The 16,928-nt window shown below is 37.7% G+C and overlaps 2 protein-coding genes across 2 annotated transcripts; one reads left to right on the top strand and one right to left on the bottom strand.

The window, feature by feature from the left end:
• The first annotated feature begins 3,072 nt into the window (after nt 1-3,072).
• On the top strand, nt 3,073-5,215 carry LOC109812046 (glycosyl hydrolase 5 family protein). The gene is made up of 3 exons (XM_020375911.3): nt 3,073-3,643; nt 3,887-4,481; nt 4,652-5,215. Exons 1-3 carry the CDS (start codon nt 3,074-3,076, stop codon nt 5,083-5,085), a joined length of 1,599 nt encoding a protein of 532 aa, XP_020231500.2. The 5' UTR covers nt 3,073; the 3' UTR covers nt 5,086-5,215.
• Nucleotides 5,216-6,152: 937 nt separating this feature from the next.
• On the bottom strand, nt 6,153-9,948 carry LOC109812008 (Pentatricopeptide repeat (PPR) superfamily protein). Its single transcript, XM_020375863.3, has 2 exons — nt 7,303-9,948; nt 6,153-6,729 (listed from the first exon to the last, which is right to left on the bottom strand). The coding sequence occupies exons 1-2, from the start codon at nt 9,798-9,800 to the stop codon at nt 6,612-6,614; spliced, it is 2,616 nt and encodes an 871-aa protein (XP_020231452.2). The 5' UTR covers nt 9,801-9,948; the 3' UTR covers nt 6,153-6,611.
• Between the last annotated feature and the right edge of the window lie 6,980 nt (nt 9,949-16,928).

The following is a 16,928-nucleotide window of genomic DNA, read 5'->3' as shown; positions in this document are numbered from 1 at the left end:
TTCCATGCATATAGATATTAAGATGAATTGAATGAACAACACTTACATGAATTACAGAAATCATGTCCTGTTCCAGTCAAAGGGTGCACTAGGGTTTTTTTCTAGGTCAAGCCTCAAAGTCAGAGCATTCAAAAGTGTAATATGTCTTCTCAACTCTAGGGTTTTGGGTTTTATGGTACCTTGTTCATGGGCCTGTTGGGCCCCGAGAATGAAGGGATTCCCTTAACCGCTCTTATCACGAGGGCGCGAAGCGAGTGAGGACAAGTCAAGTCAGGTTCTGACCGACTAGGTCCATACTGAGGGTTCAGTCGGGTAAATGCCAAGTACCCCCCTTATAGACGAGTGGGATTGAGCTAGCAAGCCGAGTCGGGTTCTAACTGACTAGGTCCAGGCTGAGCTTTCAGTCGGTCAAATGCCGAGTATCCCTCTTATGGGCGAGTGGGATCGAGCTAGTAAGTTGAGTCGGGTTCTAACCGACTAGGTCCAGGCTGAGCTTTCAATCAGTCAAATGCCGAGTATCCCCCTTATGGGCGAGTGGGATCGAGCTAGTAAGCCGAGTCAGGTTCTAACCGACTAGGTCCAAGCTGAGCTTTCAGTCGGTCAAATACCGAGTAGAGGGTTGTGATCGCCCTGTCGCCGATAAGGGGATCAGGTTGGACTACGACCTGGACAGTACATGTCCTTTATTATTCACAAAGTTATAATTACAATATGTAAGGACTATTGATGATTGACTAAATTACATTACTTGGTAGTCTCGTACAAAGGAGCCATATGCGCGGGCAGAACATTGTGAGATTTTGCAAGTATAATGTTTTTGACCTTTTGAAATGAGTTTGCTTCATCTATTTATAGAATTTCTATGAGAACGGTTAATTCTCTATAGGTTTGACATGGTATGGACAACCGCTTCCCACTATGTCACTTAAATAACTTTTCAACAGCTTTTAGTCGATCTTTGCATATTCTCTTTTGAGAGCAGTTAATATGCACATGTAACTATGTAAGTAACCTTTCTGAACCAACTCTAACTACTAGTAACCTCTTATCATTTTTTTCGACCCTTGAGTATATCAATAAGAATTCTCTCGAAATCCTCATTTTTGAGAACCCCGTTATTCATGGATTTTGTAAAGTGTAACTCAGTCTCTGTTTGATTAGAGTAATTCTCGCGTTGTCTTTAATAGCTTGTCTCGTACCCGCGGATTTTTGGAGTACCTCCAACACAACCACAAATATTTTTAAAAAAATTTAGTGATAACATAAGTCAGGACTCAGGAATATAAAATTATGTCAATATCTTTTACTGTATTTAAATAATTTACTCAATATTCAATTAAGTTAATCTCCGATATGGAATGATCCAGCTAAAACTTTATTTCACTGTTTAGTAGCTTTTCCCCGGATCTGCGCATTATGGAGAGCAAAATTAAAATGATACATATCTCGAGTGAAGATGTGAAAGATACCTCGGGACAAAAATTAGAACCCATACTTGAATATAGATTCAACACTTTCAATTATAAGTGGTAATTCTATCGTTTTCAATATCCTGATGATTAAAATACTTAATATCCAGCCGCAAATTAAATGGAAAAATAAGTTGCAAAAAATAAAATAGAAAAGTAATATAATTTTACCTAATTTATCAATTTCCAAATCACTCGCAATTTCATTTCCTACATGTGCAGACAATGAAAGATTATTTATTTAGATCAAGAAACTAAAAGTCAATGATGTTTCAGACTCCTAGTTAGGAAAAATCATATGATTCAGAAGACAAAATCGGAAAATCCTTCGAGGATGAGACCCATCTCTCCCAATTAATTATTGAACTTAATTCTGAATACATTAAATTATATAATAATAATAATAATAAATAAATAAAAAGCTTCAAAAGTTTAAGAAACCATGAATCTCCGTAAGAGCTTAGTCCCAAAAAAATGCTTACAGCATAATAAAACTTGAAAGAAGGTTGATTGATATTGAGACTCAAATTTAACAAAATGATTATAACCCACAATGTTTCCATCTATGATGTAATCATATGATTGTAACATATTCTTCTTAAACCTTGTATCTACCTTATAAATTTCAGACGAGGGTTTAAGAAAAGTTTGAGGGAGATAAAGATCTAGAAATATTCAATGTTATGGAGAAGGAGAACATGAGGTGTTTTGTTATAAAGTCAGAGAGATCCAAAGTTATGGAGATTAAAAAAAAAAAACGCATTCTGTTTGGAGAGTGAGGAAAATTCGGATAAGATAAGAATGAAGCAAGGGTTGTTGCAATTTGAAAGTAAGATGAAACTTTTCGCAACAGGTGTGTAATGTGTGTACACAACACAACATAAGAAAAGAGTTTATGGTGAAGTCATGATAAATTAGATAATTATGTTTATTTATATCCATAGTAATTTATAATAAATAAATATTTTAAATATAAAATGAAATTTTATTATAACTAAATTTATAAAAAAAAAATATTTGTTTTTATAACTATAATATTGATATGATATGAAGTTTTCACAATAAAAATAATAACTAATTTTTATTAGGGATGATAGACATATAGAAGATGAGTATTTTTCTTTTAACATAATTTATATTAAAATTTATTTTTTATTATTAATATTTTTTTAAAACAAAAAACTATTATAATACAATTTAAATTGAAAAGGTAGAAATTATCAGCTTAGTTTAAAATATCTTAAACAGTTTACGAATTAAAAAAATTACTTTTTATAATAAAAATACAGATTAAAAAACAGTTTTCCGAAATACTAGTAGTAGAAAAAAAAATTAAATGAAATTTTGTATATAGTCAAACTAAAACAAAAAAAATCAACCAATCAATATTTATTATACAAATAAAAAAAGGAAAAAGTAAGGGATCAAGTAAAGAGAATATTCTCTATTTGTTTTAAGTTAGTTAAAGTGTTAAGCTGAACTAAATCAAAACTAACTTGGACCAAACATTTAAAGTTTTAAAAAGTTAGAACTATTATATAAACAGACATAGAGCTAGGTTGTAACCAAGTGTTTTCTACTTTTCTTAGTCAAAAAAGAGAAAGATGAGTAAAACCTCCTTTCTCTTGTGGTGCCTTTTGGCCATATTCACATCATGTTGCTACTCCATGCCTCTCTCAGTTCAGAAGAGATGGATCATCGACGATGCAACAGGAAAACGCGTGAAGCTTCACTGCGCTCATTGGGTGGCTCATGCCAAGCCAATGCTTGCTGAGGGCCTTAACAAAATGCCCTTGAATGATATCGCCGCTAACGTGGCCAAAGCGGGGTTCAACTGTGTTCGTTTGTCTTATGCCACGTACATGTTCACTCGCCATGCTAACCAAACCGTGCGTCACACCTTCTCCACTCTTGACATTCCTGAGATGGTGACAGCAATCGACAAACACAACCCTACCATCTTGAACATGACCCATCTTGAAGCCTATGAGGCTGTGGTTGATGCTCTAGGAGCACACGGCGTCATGGTGCTCATTGATAACCACGTTAGTTTGCCAAAGTGGTGCTGTTCCAAGGAAGATCAGAATGGATTCTTCGGTGACAGACATTTCAACACTGATGAATGGATTCAAGGCTTGGCTTTTATAGCCCACCACTTCAAGGGTAAACGCAATGTAAGTAATGCAAAAATATTTAATTTATTCAATGTGATATATCTTAAAGTCAAGGTTTTTTTATGGAATTTTTTTTAATACCCAAGAGCTCGAGAGAAATAAAAAAAAGAAATAAGTAATTGATAACATATGTGACAAGAAGAAGAGAGATAGAGAAAATAGAAGTGATTCATTTATTTGGGTATAAAAAAGAAATTACCTTTAAGTGATTTAATGCTTTATATTTTTGCATGTGTTACGTAGGTATTTGCGATGGACTTGCGAAACGAGCTTAGGGGTTCACGTCAAAACTTGCCGGATTGGTACAAGTACGTGACGCAAGGAGCGAAGACAATTCACGAAATCAGCCCCGATTTTCTAGTTGTTATTTCAGGGATAAGCTTTGACAACGACCTTAGCTTCTTGAAGAACAAGGCTCTTGGCTTAAACTTCACTAACAAAATCGTGTATGAGTCGCATATATATTCCTTCTCAGGAGACTCAAAAAAGTGGAATCTGCAGCCAGTGAATTGGGTGTGCCACTCTGTCCTTCAAACGTTGCACAGCCAATCAAGCTTTCTTCTGAGTGGTGACAATCCAGCACCTTTGCTTGTGAGTGAATTTGGCTACGACATGACCGGTGCAGATTCTGCTGATAACAAATACCTTGCATGCGTTGCGGCTTATTTTGCCTCCGTGGACTTGGAATGGAGCTTGTGGGCTTTCCAAGGAAGCTATTACTATAGACAAGGCAGAGTTGGACCTGGGGAACATTATGGTGTCATGAACGACGATTGGAAAAGTTATAGAGACCCACATTTCTCCCAAAAATTCCAGCTTCTACAAAGGATGGTTCAAGGTATATTCATCATACAAAAAGCTTGTTTAAATACAGGCTACTTTTTGAAAAAACGTTTCTAAACTTATATCTAATCAGACTTATTGGTATATTTGTAAACATAATAATATATGTTACATGTATGTTTTGCATTGTATGTCTAAAATGTACTTGATTTACTTCTTATGCAGATCCAAATTCAAAGGCCTCAAAGTCCCATATAATGTTCCATCCATTGACTGGTTACTGTGTTCATGTGAATAATACTAATACGCTTGTGATGGGTAATTGTAAGACTAATAGGCTATGGAATTTCGAAGGAAATGGATCTCCAATTAGGTTGATGGACTCTGCGTTGTGTCTAAAGGCAGCTGGTGAAGGGCTTCCTCCAACTCTTTCAGAAGATTGTCTGTCTCCACAAAGTTCTTGGAAAACTGTTTCAATGACTGGTCTTCACTTAGCTACCTTGGACAAGAAAGGGGGGCTTTTGTGCTTGGAGAGGGATTCCAATACTTCCCAGATAGTGACCAACAAATGCATCTGCATAGGAGATGAGGATTCTTTGTGTTTGGACAATCCCCAAAGCCAATGGTTCAAGCTTGTTCCAACCAATATGTTTAGTTAGGAATTAGTAATTGTGGAGTTTGCTAGCTAGGTAGTAGTTGTGTTAGGGAATAATAATGTTGTTGTCTATGGCACCAACTTCATGTTATGTTAGTAGGAAACTAATATGAATAAAGCTATTGTCCATGATAGATCTCTTTCATTAAGTTTAAGATTCTTTGCTTCATTCCTAATATTTTCAGATGACATTTTAAGTATTCTGCAACAAAATAAAGTTGCTATACGTTACCCAAAAATTAAGATTAGAAGACGATGAAAGGGAGTTGATTAGTTAGGGAACATGGTTTTCTCCGGTATTTACACTGTTCCTTCACTTTCCATACTTCGTGTATTTGATTTCTGTTCAGTTGCCTGGAAACTTTTTAACGCGTGAATTGGTTTTAAAACGTCTTTGACTAGGTCTTATCTTTTATCTTTTGGATGTTATATATTTACTTTTGTTGTACCGTTAGAAATTTGTTGCTACATTGGGATTGGGTTTATGATTCCTTGAAATTTTACTTTTTCATTATAGTCCTTATAATTTTATTTTAGTTCTATTAATATATCTATTTTTTCATTTTAATTCCTATAATATCTTGTTCATTTTGAGTTAATTTCTTTAAGAAAAAATAGTGAAAATTAAAAATAAATTATTCACATATTACTAGAACAAAAATAAAATGAGCATATTATAAGGACAAAATAAAAAAGGAAAATTTTACAAAGACTATTTCAAAAAATATATTTTACAAGGACTAGAATAAAAAAAATTAGAATAAAAAACTATATAGTGTGTGTGTGTGCAAAATCATTGGGTTTAGCCTTAATATATTTATAAATTTCAATTAAAAAATGTTGTATGGTAATCATACTAAGATAGGGAAGGAGAACAGGATATACCGATATAAAGAGAAGGGAATGAACAAAACTGTGTACTATCAGTGTTTTCAAACAAACCAATGCGCTGTTTAGTAGATAATTTAAATGGGAAATCACTGTTCAGATAAAATTTAAGTAATTGGTAAATTCAGAAACTAAAACAAATTCAAAAAGTAGGAACTAAAATGGACAAGAAAATACCAGAGATGAAAACCTATTAAGCCTAAAGGATGTATTATAAACTTGGGTTCATTGGTGAACCTTATACGTGTAACATATCCATAATTGAATTATAGTATGCACATACTATGGATATAAATTACATTTTGAATGTTAAATACGATGCTAAATAAAAAATCCCTGTACATTATAATTACTCGAGGAGATACTGTTATAGTATTACAGTTATTCTATTAATTTTACCTAGAGGATTCACCTTCAAAAAAGCGTATCAGCTACATCCAACCCTTTTCAATTCACTAAGAATCTTAACATTCTGCATCAGAGATAAAGATCTTTCTTCCCTTAGCATATGAGAACAAAGAGTCACAAACCTTGAATTTAATCCAACCTTCGGTCTTCAACATTTCCTTACCCTTTGACCTGCTTTACTTACAAAGAGGTCTTTAATATTTCAAACCTCAAACCTTTACGCTCTCAGATCTGCTACTCATAGTAATCAAGAAAATCATTCTGCTGAGACTGCAAACTAGTTATACTTCCTTGACCCCAGCCTTTCTGCACACGCTTAAGAGTTTTCAGTGCAATTCCACTGCCACCATCCCTGTCAAGTAGTAGGTAATAGATCATTAGTGAAGATGGAAGAATATGAAGCATAAGTAAATTTTGGATAGCGCTCATTAAAAATCCACAGACATTATAGAACTCGTGACAATCAAAGTCTTGACGAAAATAGTAAGATTCCGGTTCGCATATAGTTTGATAGAACTAATATATTTGAGATGACAAAATAATAACAGGTGACAACTTTAAATGTCAGTTGTCACATGATAAATCAACTCTTTCAAAGACGATGATGATGAAAATATAAAATGTCTTTGTGTGAGTTTGTCAACCAGGTTGAGTTGGAAACTGCCTAACTAGTAAGGTTTACAAGTGAGCCCACAGAATCTACAACATGGTATTGTTCCAATCATCCGAAAACAATTTTCTCTTACAAACTTCAGTAATTTGAGTCGTCATTGTTCAAAACAGACAACAAGAAAATAATTGAATAAATAATTTAACCCCGGAAAACCCAAACCATCAAATTAAAAATCTTGGTTTTCCAAAGATGAACAGAATTCCAGAAAATGCGTAATTGATTATTTTCATCTCATAACCCATATGGCCATACCTGTTAACTATGTCCTGCCAGTCACTTCCTCCATCCTTATGTAGTTTTCCATGAATGATTCTCTTTCTGCTTTGGTAAGTCCTATCGTCAGTTCTATCTTCTAATGCCAATTCCATCATTGTCTTTGCTAGTTCGTCCGCTTGTTGCTTGTTTCCTCTTTTACTTAAGCCGTCAATCACCGGCATGAATGATGCATGATCGAAGCCATATCCCTTATCAATCAATTTATGAAGAAGGCTATTAGCATCTGCTAACCTTTCATCCTGGCAAAGTCTTTCAAACAAATCTTTATACATGAAATTCTTCAATGCGAGATATCTATCTAACGAAGCTTCAAATAGCTCCTTTGCTTCCGAGAGTTGTCCTCCGGTAAGCAATTCATTGAACATAAAACTGTACAAGGCTTCTTTGTGTCCACATATACTCAAAGCTACCTCAAATAGTTCACAAGCTACTTTAAAATCGCCAGACTTGCAGAAGGCTTTAATCAATATTTTGAAGGAAGATATATTGGGAGATATGCCCTTATCCAACATTTCGTGTAAAAGAGAAATCGCATCCTTTGCCTTCCCTCCTTCACAGAGGCAACTGATTATATTATTGTATGTGCAAATATCTGGACTTATCCCTTTTTCTCTCATCTCATCCATCAATCCATACATCTCAAATATTTGCTTCTTATTTCCTAAACCCAGGATCAATGCATTATAAGTTTGAAGAGTCTTGCTGCAACCATTTCTCTCCATATCCTTTAAGACACGGAAGGCTGATGATATCTTCCCTTGTTTACAGAAACTCCGTATGAACGTATCATAGGTAACAGAATCAGGGTGCAAGTTTTTCGTTGTCATCTCAATAAACTTTTTTTTGGCCTCCTCTATCCTCCCAACTTTGCAAAGACCATTAATTAAAGTTGTATATGTGATCCCATCAGGCAAGCAGTTTGATACATTACCAATTGACTTAATTAAAGTGGCAAACGAGTTCCCTTTATCAAGGGATGTTGTTCCATTAGTCCACATCTCACTTACAATTTCAACTGCTTTGTCCAATTCTCCATTTCTACAGAGACCATTGACCACAATATTGCAGGTGACAGTATCCGGCTGATAGCATTTCTCGTTCATCTTCTGCAGCATTTCCTCTGCCTCCAGCGTCCTCCCCTCTTTCCACAGGCTATGCAGCAATGTGTTGCAAGTATAAGTATTAGGCTGACAACCATTCCTTATCATTTCACGAAGAACACTTTTAGCTTCAAAAACCCTCCCTTTGCTGCAATAACCATGCAAGAGAGTACTATAGGTAACCGTATCCGGATAAACCCCGTTGCTCATCATGAGATCCATCAACCCTCTTGCATCCGACAGCATATGGTTCCTGCATAGCCCATCCATCATAATGTTATAAGTGTAAGCATTCGGTTCAACACCTTTGGCCGCCATTTCATCAAGAACTAACCGAGCCTCCAACAACTCTCCATTCCTAAGCAACCCCAATAACCAAATGTTATAACTTTCCAAAGAGACAAACTTGCCAACTTTCTTCATGGTCTCGACCAAACCCTTAGCATCCTCCATCATCCCGTGCTTGCAGAAGCCCTTAAGCATCAAATTAAAAGTCACAACATTGGGCCTAGGAAGGCCCAATGCCTCATCCATCTGCATATCTCTGAAAATCCTCGAAGCCTCTAGAATCTTCCCGGCTCGACAAAGCGCCGAGATTCTGGAGTTGAAGGTAACCACATCAGGCAACAGACCTTGCTGGGTCATCCTCTCAACAAGCTTCTCAGCCTCGTCGTTCATGTCCTCTCTACAAAACGAAGAAACAAGAGTGTTGTACACGACCCTGTTAGCAATGTGGGAGAAAGTGTTATTGTGAAGGAGGTTGAAGGCCTGTTTGGCGAGGCCGGCGCGGCACAGGCCGCGAACGAGAATCCCGAGAGTGAACTCGTTGGGGAGGCATCCCTTTTGGGGCATTTTGTCGAACAGTTGGAGGGCGTGGTCGAAGGCGCGGGAGTCGCAGAGGGAGCGGATGAGGAGGTTGAAGGTGTAGGTTTGAGGGGCGACACGTGCGGCGAGCATGTCGGTGTAGAGGCAGGTGACGAGGTCGGGGCGGTTGAGGCGGAGGGTGGAGCGGAGGAGGAGGTTGTAGAAGGGGAGGGAGGGAGGTGTGGAGGGGAATTGGGCTCGGAGGGATTTGAAGTGGGAGAGGGCCTGGTCGACGTGGCCCAATTGGGCGAGGACCCGGACCATGGAAGTGATGGAAGAGTGGGCCATGTGGTTGGGGTGAGAGGAGAGGAGGAGGTGGTGGAGGTGGTGGAGTTGGCGGTGCATGTTGGCGCCGGCGAGGATGCGTGTTGTGATAGTAACAAGTTGGTGAGTGTGAGTGAAAGAGGAGGAGGAAGGAGAAGATAGAAGACGCTTCACCAGATGCCATGCCAACTCTGGGTTATTGCTGTTCTTCAAAACGCCTTTTATTAGCTTCTTCGTTTGCTCCATCACACTGACTCCCACTGCAACAACTGCAACACAACTCCACACTGCTACTCTCCATCTTTCTGAATAAATATATTAGTTAAGGAATTAAATAGTTTTAAAATATGAAGATAAAAAATGAATATTATCGTTATAATAATTATTTATTAATATATACTTTTAGTTAATTAAAAAATACTAGTATCTTAAAAAAAATTCAATAACCTTGTTGTAAATAATTAATGTATTTTAATTAAATTGTAAAATTTGTGGAAAAGTTTGGACGATCTTGGAACTAAGTTTCGACTCTGCCTGTTAACTAAAACATAGAGGTAGTGTGTTCTTAACTTTCTTTTATTGGTTAATAAAATATTTATGTACCATTATTATTAATAAAGTAACGTTTCAATATATTTTATTTTTTGGTTTTTTTTTCAGCTGAAACAAAAGTGCAATATATAGGTGTTGGACCCACTCGAAAAATTACAAACAAGTCGAAACAATTATGTAGATTCCTCGAAAAATGATATGAAGATGGACACCTTCCAGTGGCAAATATTCGAGATCGAGAAGAGTTGTGCTCGAAAACTAGTAAAAGTGTAGTACCAATGGTCACATGAAGGTGGTCAAACGTCTAAATCGAGAAGTTAACATATGTGTGGACAGGTAGGTCGAGAGGTTAATATGAACGTGGGAGGACGGTTAAAGGAAGTTATAACTCAAGACCACGTAGCAAGCATAGTGGATAGCAGTTATGAGTTAGAAGTGTACGTGCACAAAATTAACCGCTCTTGATTGCTCTATAAATACAAGGATTACGGACCGTAACAGAGGTCGGAAAAACTCATACTTGAATAGAGCTCTGAAGCACTCTCCGCCTACGCATATGGCTTTCGTGTACAGAATCGTATTTGGGTATGGTTGCTTCTTGACCACTCTTCTTTTTCCTTTGTAGATTAGGATTAGTTTAGTTTAATGTCTCTTGTAAGCACTTAACTTTCATTCACATACGTTTCTGATGATGTTGTGATGTTTACTATTTACGAACCATGATTTGTATTGGGAATATATGCATTGTTCATTCGATTCATATTATTGTTTGCGTGCATGAGCGTTGCCTGTTAATATTAATTGAGGAACATTTGGAAACAAGTACCGGAGGGTATGGACGCAGTTTTCGACAACCTTCCAACAACCTGACTAAAACTCAGTGGAGGAGACAGCAAAGGATGAGAAAAGCTACTTTTGAAGGTATTAAGGGAAATCGTTTTTCGATTCCTGTACCCCAAAAAGGGGAATCCTCTCAGAAGTTCTTAGAGGATGATGAAGATATGATCACAGACTGCTTCGAGAGCGAATTTGAGGATTCTCTAGAGGATATTTGTGGAATAGTGTCCATTTTGCCAACTGAGTATGCTGGGGCCATGGAGGCTGTGAATGAACAAGAGGATATCCATCGAGAGGATTATTTTGAGGACCCTAATTATGAGTCCAAGGTTATATGGGTGAATCAGATCTCGAGGGTTGTCTCCAAGTTCAATTCTACTGTGTTCGATTCTCCCACGGAGGAAATGAAAGGGCACCTTAAGCCCCTCTTGCTGACCTTGATGATCGAAGGGCAAGAAGTGAATAAGGTCTTGGTCGATGGGGGCGCAGCTGTGAACATCCTGCCTAAAACCATGTTGAAGAGGTTTGGGAAATCTTTGACTGATCTGAAACCTCACAATATAATGATTTCTGATTATGCAGGCAAGTCTTCAAACCCTGAAGGTATGATTCTGCTCGATGTGCAGATTGGGAGTGTGAAGAGGACTACTATGTTTATAGTGACGCCCTCTAAGGCAAACTTCAATGTTCTGTTAGGTCGAGAGTGGATCCATCGAGTAGGGGCCGTTCCTTGGACAGTGCATCAGAAGATTTTCTTCTGGAACGATGATGAAGGGTTAGAGGTCCTCGAGGCCGATCAGAAAACGTACGAGGTTGAGATGTATTTTGCTGACCAGCAACTAACGGCCTTTGCGAAGACCAAGCCTTTCGAGGCTTACAATTCTGGTGTGATGGACGAAGAGGAAGGAATCAAGAAAACCTTTTGCTGGGATGTGAAAAAGGGATTTGTGATTCGAGCCGAAAAGGATTCGGCTCCACTGGATGAATGAAGGAAGAAGATCCTTACTCGAGCTTCTTAGCTCGAATAGCGGCCTACGTGGCCGATCAAACGGCCAACTTGGCCGAGAAAGATCAGTTTGACAATGAGGTTAGCACGGCCATTTTGGCCGAAGAAAAACAAAAAAAGAAAGAGGAGACAGATTTCGAGTCAATAAGGAAAGAAAAACAAAAGAAGAAGGGAAAAGACTTCGAAATCGAAAAGAAGAATGAAGAAAAACAAAAAACAGAAAATCAAAGGGACCAAGGAGTCTTAGATAAAAATGAAAAGCAAAAAGAAAAAACAGACCTAGAGGTCGAGAAGACAAAAGAAGGTAAAGAGCAAGAACTAAAACTCAAACTGGACTGTATTTTCGATGATTCACCCTTGGGGTTCGAAAGGGCCGCTAATGAAGAACATAAGTTAGAATCCCAAGATCCTCTCGAAGAGGTTAATCTGGGAACCGTCGAGAATAAGCGAGTAACTTATATTAGCAAGTTCTTGCAAGGGGAGCTGAAAGAGGAGGTAATTCGAATGTTGCATGAATACAAAGATTGCTTTGCATGGGATTATGATGAAATGCTAGGACTAGATCGAGAATTGGTGGAGCATATGCTACCCATGATCCCAGGAAAGAAACCCGTGAAGCAAAGCCCTCGAAGATTTGCTCCTGAAGTAATCGAGAAAATCAAGGGGGAAATTGAGAGATTGCTGAAGGCAAAGTTCATCAGAACTTCGAGATACCCTGACTGGATCTCGAATATAGTGTCGGTTATAAAGAAAAACGGGAAACTCAGAGTTTGTATTGACTTTCGAGATCTCAACATGGCAACTCCCAAGGATGAGTACCCTATGCCCGTTGCTGAAACTATGATAGATGCCGTTGCAGGTAATGAAATTATGAGTTTGTTTGATGGTTATTCTGGGTATAACCAAATTTATATTGCAGCTAACGATGTGTCGAAAACTGCTTTTCGATGTCCATGTGCCTTAGGCGTCTATGAATGGGTGATGATGCCATTTGGACTCAAAAATGTTGGTGCTACTTATCAGAGGGCAATGAATTTAATATTCCATGATCTAATTGGTAAGTTTGTACAAGTATATATTGATGACATAATTGTTGGGTCGAAACAAAAAGGGGATCACCTATGCCATTTAAAATTATCTTTTGAAAGAATGAGAAGACATGGTTTGAAAATGAATCCACTAAAATGTGCTTTTGGTGTTTCAGCAGGAGAATTTCTGGGGTTTGTTATACACCAGAAAGGAAATGAAGTTAATCGAAATAAGACGAAAGCTATCATGGAGACTAAACCTCCATCGAACAAGAAGGAACTTCAATCTCTCCTAGGTAAAGTAAACTTTCTGCGAAGATTCATATCGAACTTGTCTGGTAAAACTAAAGTATTTTCTCCTCTTGTGCTTAAAAAAGGAGCAAGAATTTCGATGGGATGAAGAGCACCAGAAAGTGTTCGATGATATCAAAGATTACTTGGCTCATCCTCCAGTGCTTGCACCAATCTCTGAAAGGAAGCAACTGAAGTTGTACATTTCAGCTAATGATTCGACTATTGCGGGTATGCTGGCGCAAGATGATGAAAATGGCATCGAGAGAGTCATTTACTATTTAAGTCGAATGTTAGTAGGAGCAGAACTTAGATATACCCCTTTAGAGAAATTATGTTTAAGTCTTTATGTTGCGTGTACTAAGTTGAAGTACTATATTAGGACTCGTGATGTTGTAATACTTTGTCGAAGTAATGTGATAAAATATATGTTGTGTAAACCTGTGTTACATTCTCGAGTCAGCAAATGGGCACTCGCGTTAACTGAATACTCATTAACTTTCGAGTCGCTAAAAGCAACTAAAGAACAAATAATTGCAGATTTTCTTGCAAATCATTCGAATGAAACTGAAGAAGTTAATTACCTAACCACCAAGCCTTGGCAATTATATTTCGATGGCTCGAAACACGAGTTAGGCGCTGGAATAGGTCTTTTAATCATCTCTCCCGGAGGGGTCCCGACTAAGTTATCATTCAAAACAAATACAGGATACTCGAATAATGAAAATGAATACCAAGCACTCATTACTGGACTTGAGATTCTTAAAGAATTGGGTGCTAAAAATGTGGTAATTCGAGGAGATTCACAACTGGTCATCAAACAATTAACTCGAGAGTATAAGTGTTTAAATGAAAAATTAGTTGAATTCAAGACTCGAGCTGTGCAGTTACTTGACACGTTTGGTGAAGTAGAGTTACAACACATTCCTCGGGACTCAAATCTTATTGCAAATGAGTTGGCTCAGATAGTCTCTGGATATAAAATCAGTAAAGAGTGTCTCGAATATCTGATTCATACAGAGAGTGAAGTGTTAGACCATCGAGAAATTCTAAGTATAGGTTCAGCAAGTCAACAAGATTGGAGGAGCAAATTGATCGAATACTTGCGAAATCCTAATATAAAGGTCGAAAAGAAGATTAAACTCCAAGCTCTCAATTATCTCTTACTAAACGATGAATTGTACAAAAGAGGCTTCGACGGAGTTTTGTTCAAATGTCTGGGAGACCATGAAGGTTATATAGCAATGGCAGAAATTCATGAAGGCATTTGTGGAGCACATCAAGCTGGAAAGAAGATGAAATGGGTTTTGTCAAGGAAAGGCTTATATTGGCCATCTATGATTAAAGATTGTATCGAATTCGCAAAAAGGTGTGAGGAGTGTCAAAAACATGGACCAATACAAAAGGTACCAGCAAGTGAGTTGCATTCGATCATCAAACCTTGGCCATTTCGGGGTTGGGCAATGGATTTAATCGGACAAATACACCCACCTTCTTCAAAAAATCACAAATATATTTTGGTTGCCATAGATTACTTTACAAAATGGGTTGAAGCTATTCCTTTAAAAAATGTTGAGCAAAATGACATAATTAATTTCATCGAAGATCACATTATTACAAGGTTTGGGATTCCCCAAACAATTACAACTGATCAAGGTACAGTTTTCACAGGTCGAAAAGTCGCTCAATATACAGAATCTAGAGGGATTAAGTTGATAACTTCAACACCATATTATGCGCAAGCAAATGGTCAAGTCAAGGCAGCTAACAAAGTAGTGATTGGGCTAATTAAAAAGCACGTATCAAATAGGCCTCGAAGTTGGCATGAAACTCTTGTTCAAATACTATGGGCCTATAGAAATTCTCCGAGAGATGCTACAAAAACTACTCCATATAAGTTAGTGTATGGGCATGAAGCTATCCTTCCTATTGATATTAACTTACAATCAATTCATATACAGAAACAGAATGAATTACCTACTGATGATTATTGGAATCTAATGTATGATGAGTTGATTTCTTTAGAGGAGGAAAGGTTAATTGCGTTGCAAAATATTGTTCGACAGAAGGAAAAAGTCGAGAAATCATACAATAAGAGAGTCAAAGCACGTAGTTTTCGAGTGGGTGACTTGGTTTTAAAAGTAATTCTTCCCATGGAGCAAAAATCTCAATATCTAGGTAAATGGTCTTATAATTGGGAAGGTCCCTTTGTAGTCGAGCAAATATATTCAAGTAATGCATATGTGATCAAAGAAGTAAATTCGAGTGCAAGCAAAGTAATAAATGGAAAATATTTAAAGTGCTTTCATAACAGGATAAAATATTGATTGTTCAAGGGTAAATAGAAGAAATCTAATTATTACAAAACTTTGATTTAAAATCATTGAAAGCCTTGTAAGCCTCGTCCAAACGCTTTCTTCGAGAGGAACATTGAGCTTCCAAATGTTTTTTCTGCTCTAAGGTCTTCGCAAGTCGAGAAGAGATAACCTTGCCTTCCTCTTTGAGACCCGTTTGACGCTGCTTGATCTCTTGACTTTGAACCTTAATAGCATCTTTCTTCGAGCGAGCCTTCTCTAACTCATGTTGGAGAGACTTGATGGTGGTTTCTATATCCTTCTCTTCTTGTTGTAATTTTTGCAGAGAAGACACCATTTCCGCCGTTGAGTCTTTGATCATAAGCAAGTCAGTTCGGAGCTTTTCGAGTTTAGCACGGTCTTCTTCGCTTTCAACCTCGACATGGGTTACCTCTTGAAAGGAAGTGGACCATTGAGATCGAAGGTCCCATGCGAGGCTAAAAGGTTTGACAAACTCTTGCAACTCGGAATGGACCTCAGGAGGAAGACTCGAGTAGGATAAAAGATCGTCCATCATTTGTTCAACCTCTGTCTTGAACTCAGGAATAAGGAAGGCCTGATCAAGATCATCAACATATGCCTTTGTTCGAAAAGAATCAAGCAAAGGTTGATATGAAGGAACCTCAAAGACGTGCTCGACGGTTTTCTCTTTCTCCTTCTCCGACCCAGAAGGACCACTTGTCCAATTATCCAAGACCTTGAAGATACTATTGATATCTTCATCTTCTTCATCGAAAAAGCTCATCAAGTCCAGGTCCGGAGAAGGAATTGACGAAAGACCTTAGACAGAAGAAATGACCCCGCCTTGAGTCGAAGGGGAAGTTGTGAAGGGTCGAGGCGATTCAGTCGAACCTGTACAAAGAAAATACATTAGAAAGTTTCATTAAAAATGATGATAAAGTTGTAAAGTTGAAAGAAATATACCCTTGTTCGGACTCAATGGAGGTTGTAGCTCGAAAGAGGGATCACCTTGAACAGAGTCGTGCAAGGTCTCTGCGTTGACTAAAGGTTCCGACTGGGGAACCTTATCCTCTTCAATTTGAGGAGGAATTTGGATGGAGGCCATTATCGAAGCCATCTCGGTAACATTCAACTGAGACGTGACCAACTATAAACAAAAGAGAAGATCATAAACATTTGGTGTTATTGAACAAATCTCGAGCCAGACGATGAAATAGGAAAGAACATGAGTGAACCTGTTGGGACGCCTCAGTGACAGGAGGAATATCTCTCGAGATGTCTCGAGAAGAATCAACATCAATGATATCAATACCCTGATGAGTAAACAGTGTTAGAAAGATTTAAC

This window comes from Cajanus cajan, chromosome 2 (assembly GCF_000230855.2).
Source record: "Cajanus cajan strain Asha chromosome 2, NIPB_CcT2T_4, whole genome shotgun sequence".
Lineage (NCBI taxonomy): Eukaryota > Viridiplantae > Streptophyta > Magnoliopsida > Fabales > Fabaceae > Cajanus > Cajanus cajan.
Note: the sequence above shows the minus strand (reverse complement) of the source record. Positions and strands in the feature narration are given on the sequence as shown.

Excerpts from the sequence above, each read along its gene's own strand:
- LOC109812046 (XM_020375911.3), top strand. The coding sequence starts at position 3,074 with ATGAGTAAAACCTCCTTTCTCTTGTGGTGCCTTTTGGCCATATTCACA. Across the intron at positions 3,644-3,886 it reads ACTTCAAGGGTAAACGCAAT|GTATTTGCGATGGACTTGCG; the intron begins GTAAGTAATGCA and ends TGTGTTACGTAG. Across the intron at positions 4,482-4,651 it reads TCTACAAAGGATGGTTCAAG|ATCCAAATTCAAAGGCCTCA; the intron begins GTATATTCATCA and ends CTTCTTATGCAG.
- LOC109812008 (XM_020375863.3), bottom strand. The coding sequence starts at position 9,800 with ATGGAGCAAACGAAGAAGCTAATAAAAGGCGTTTTGAAGAACAGCAAT. Across the intron at positions 6,730-7,302 it reads TGGCAGGACATAGTTAACAG|GGATGGTGGCAGTGGAATTG; the intron begins GTATGGCCATAT and ends ACTACTTGACAG.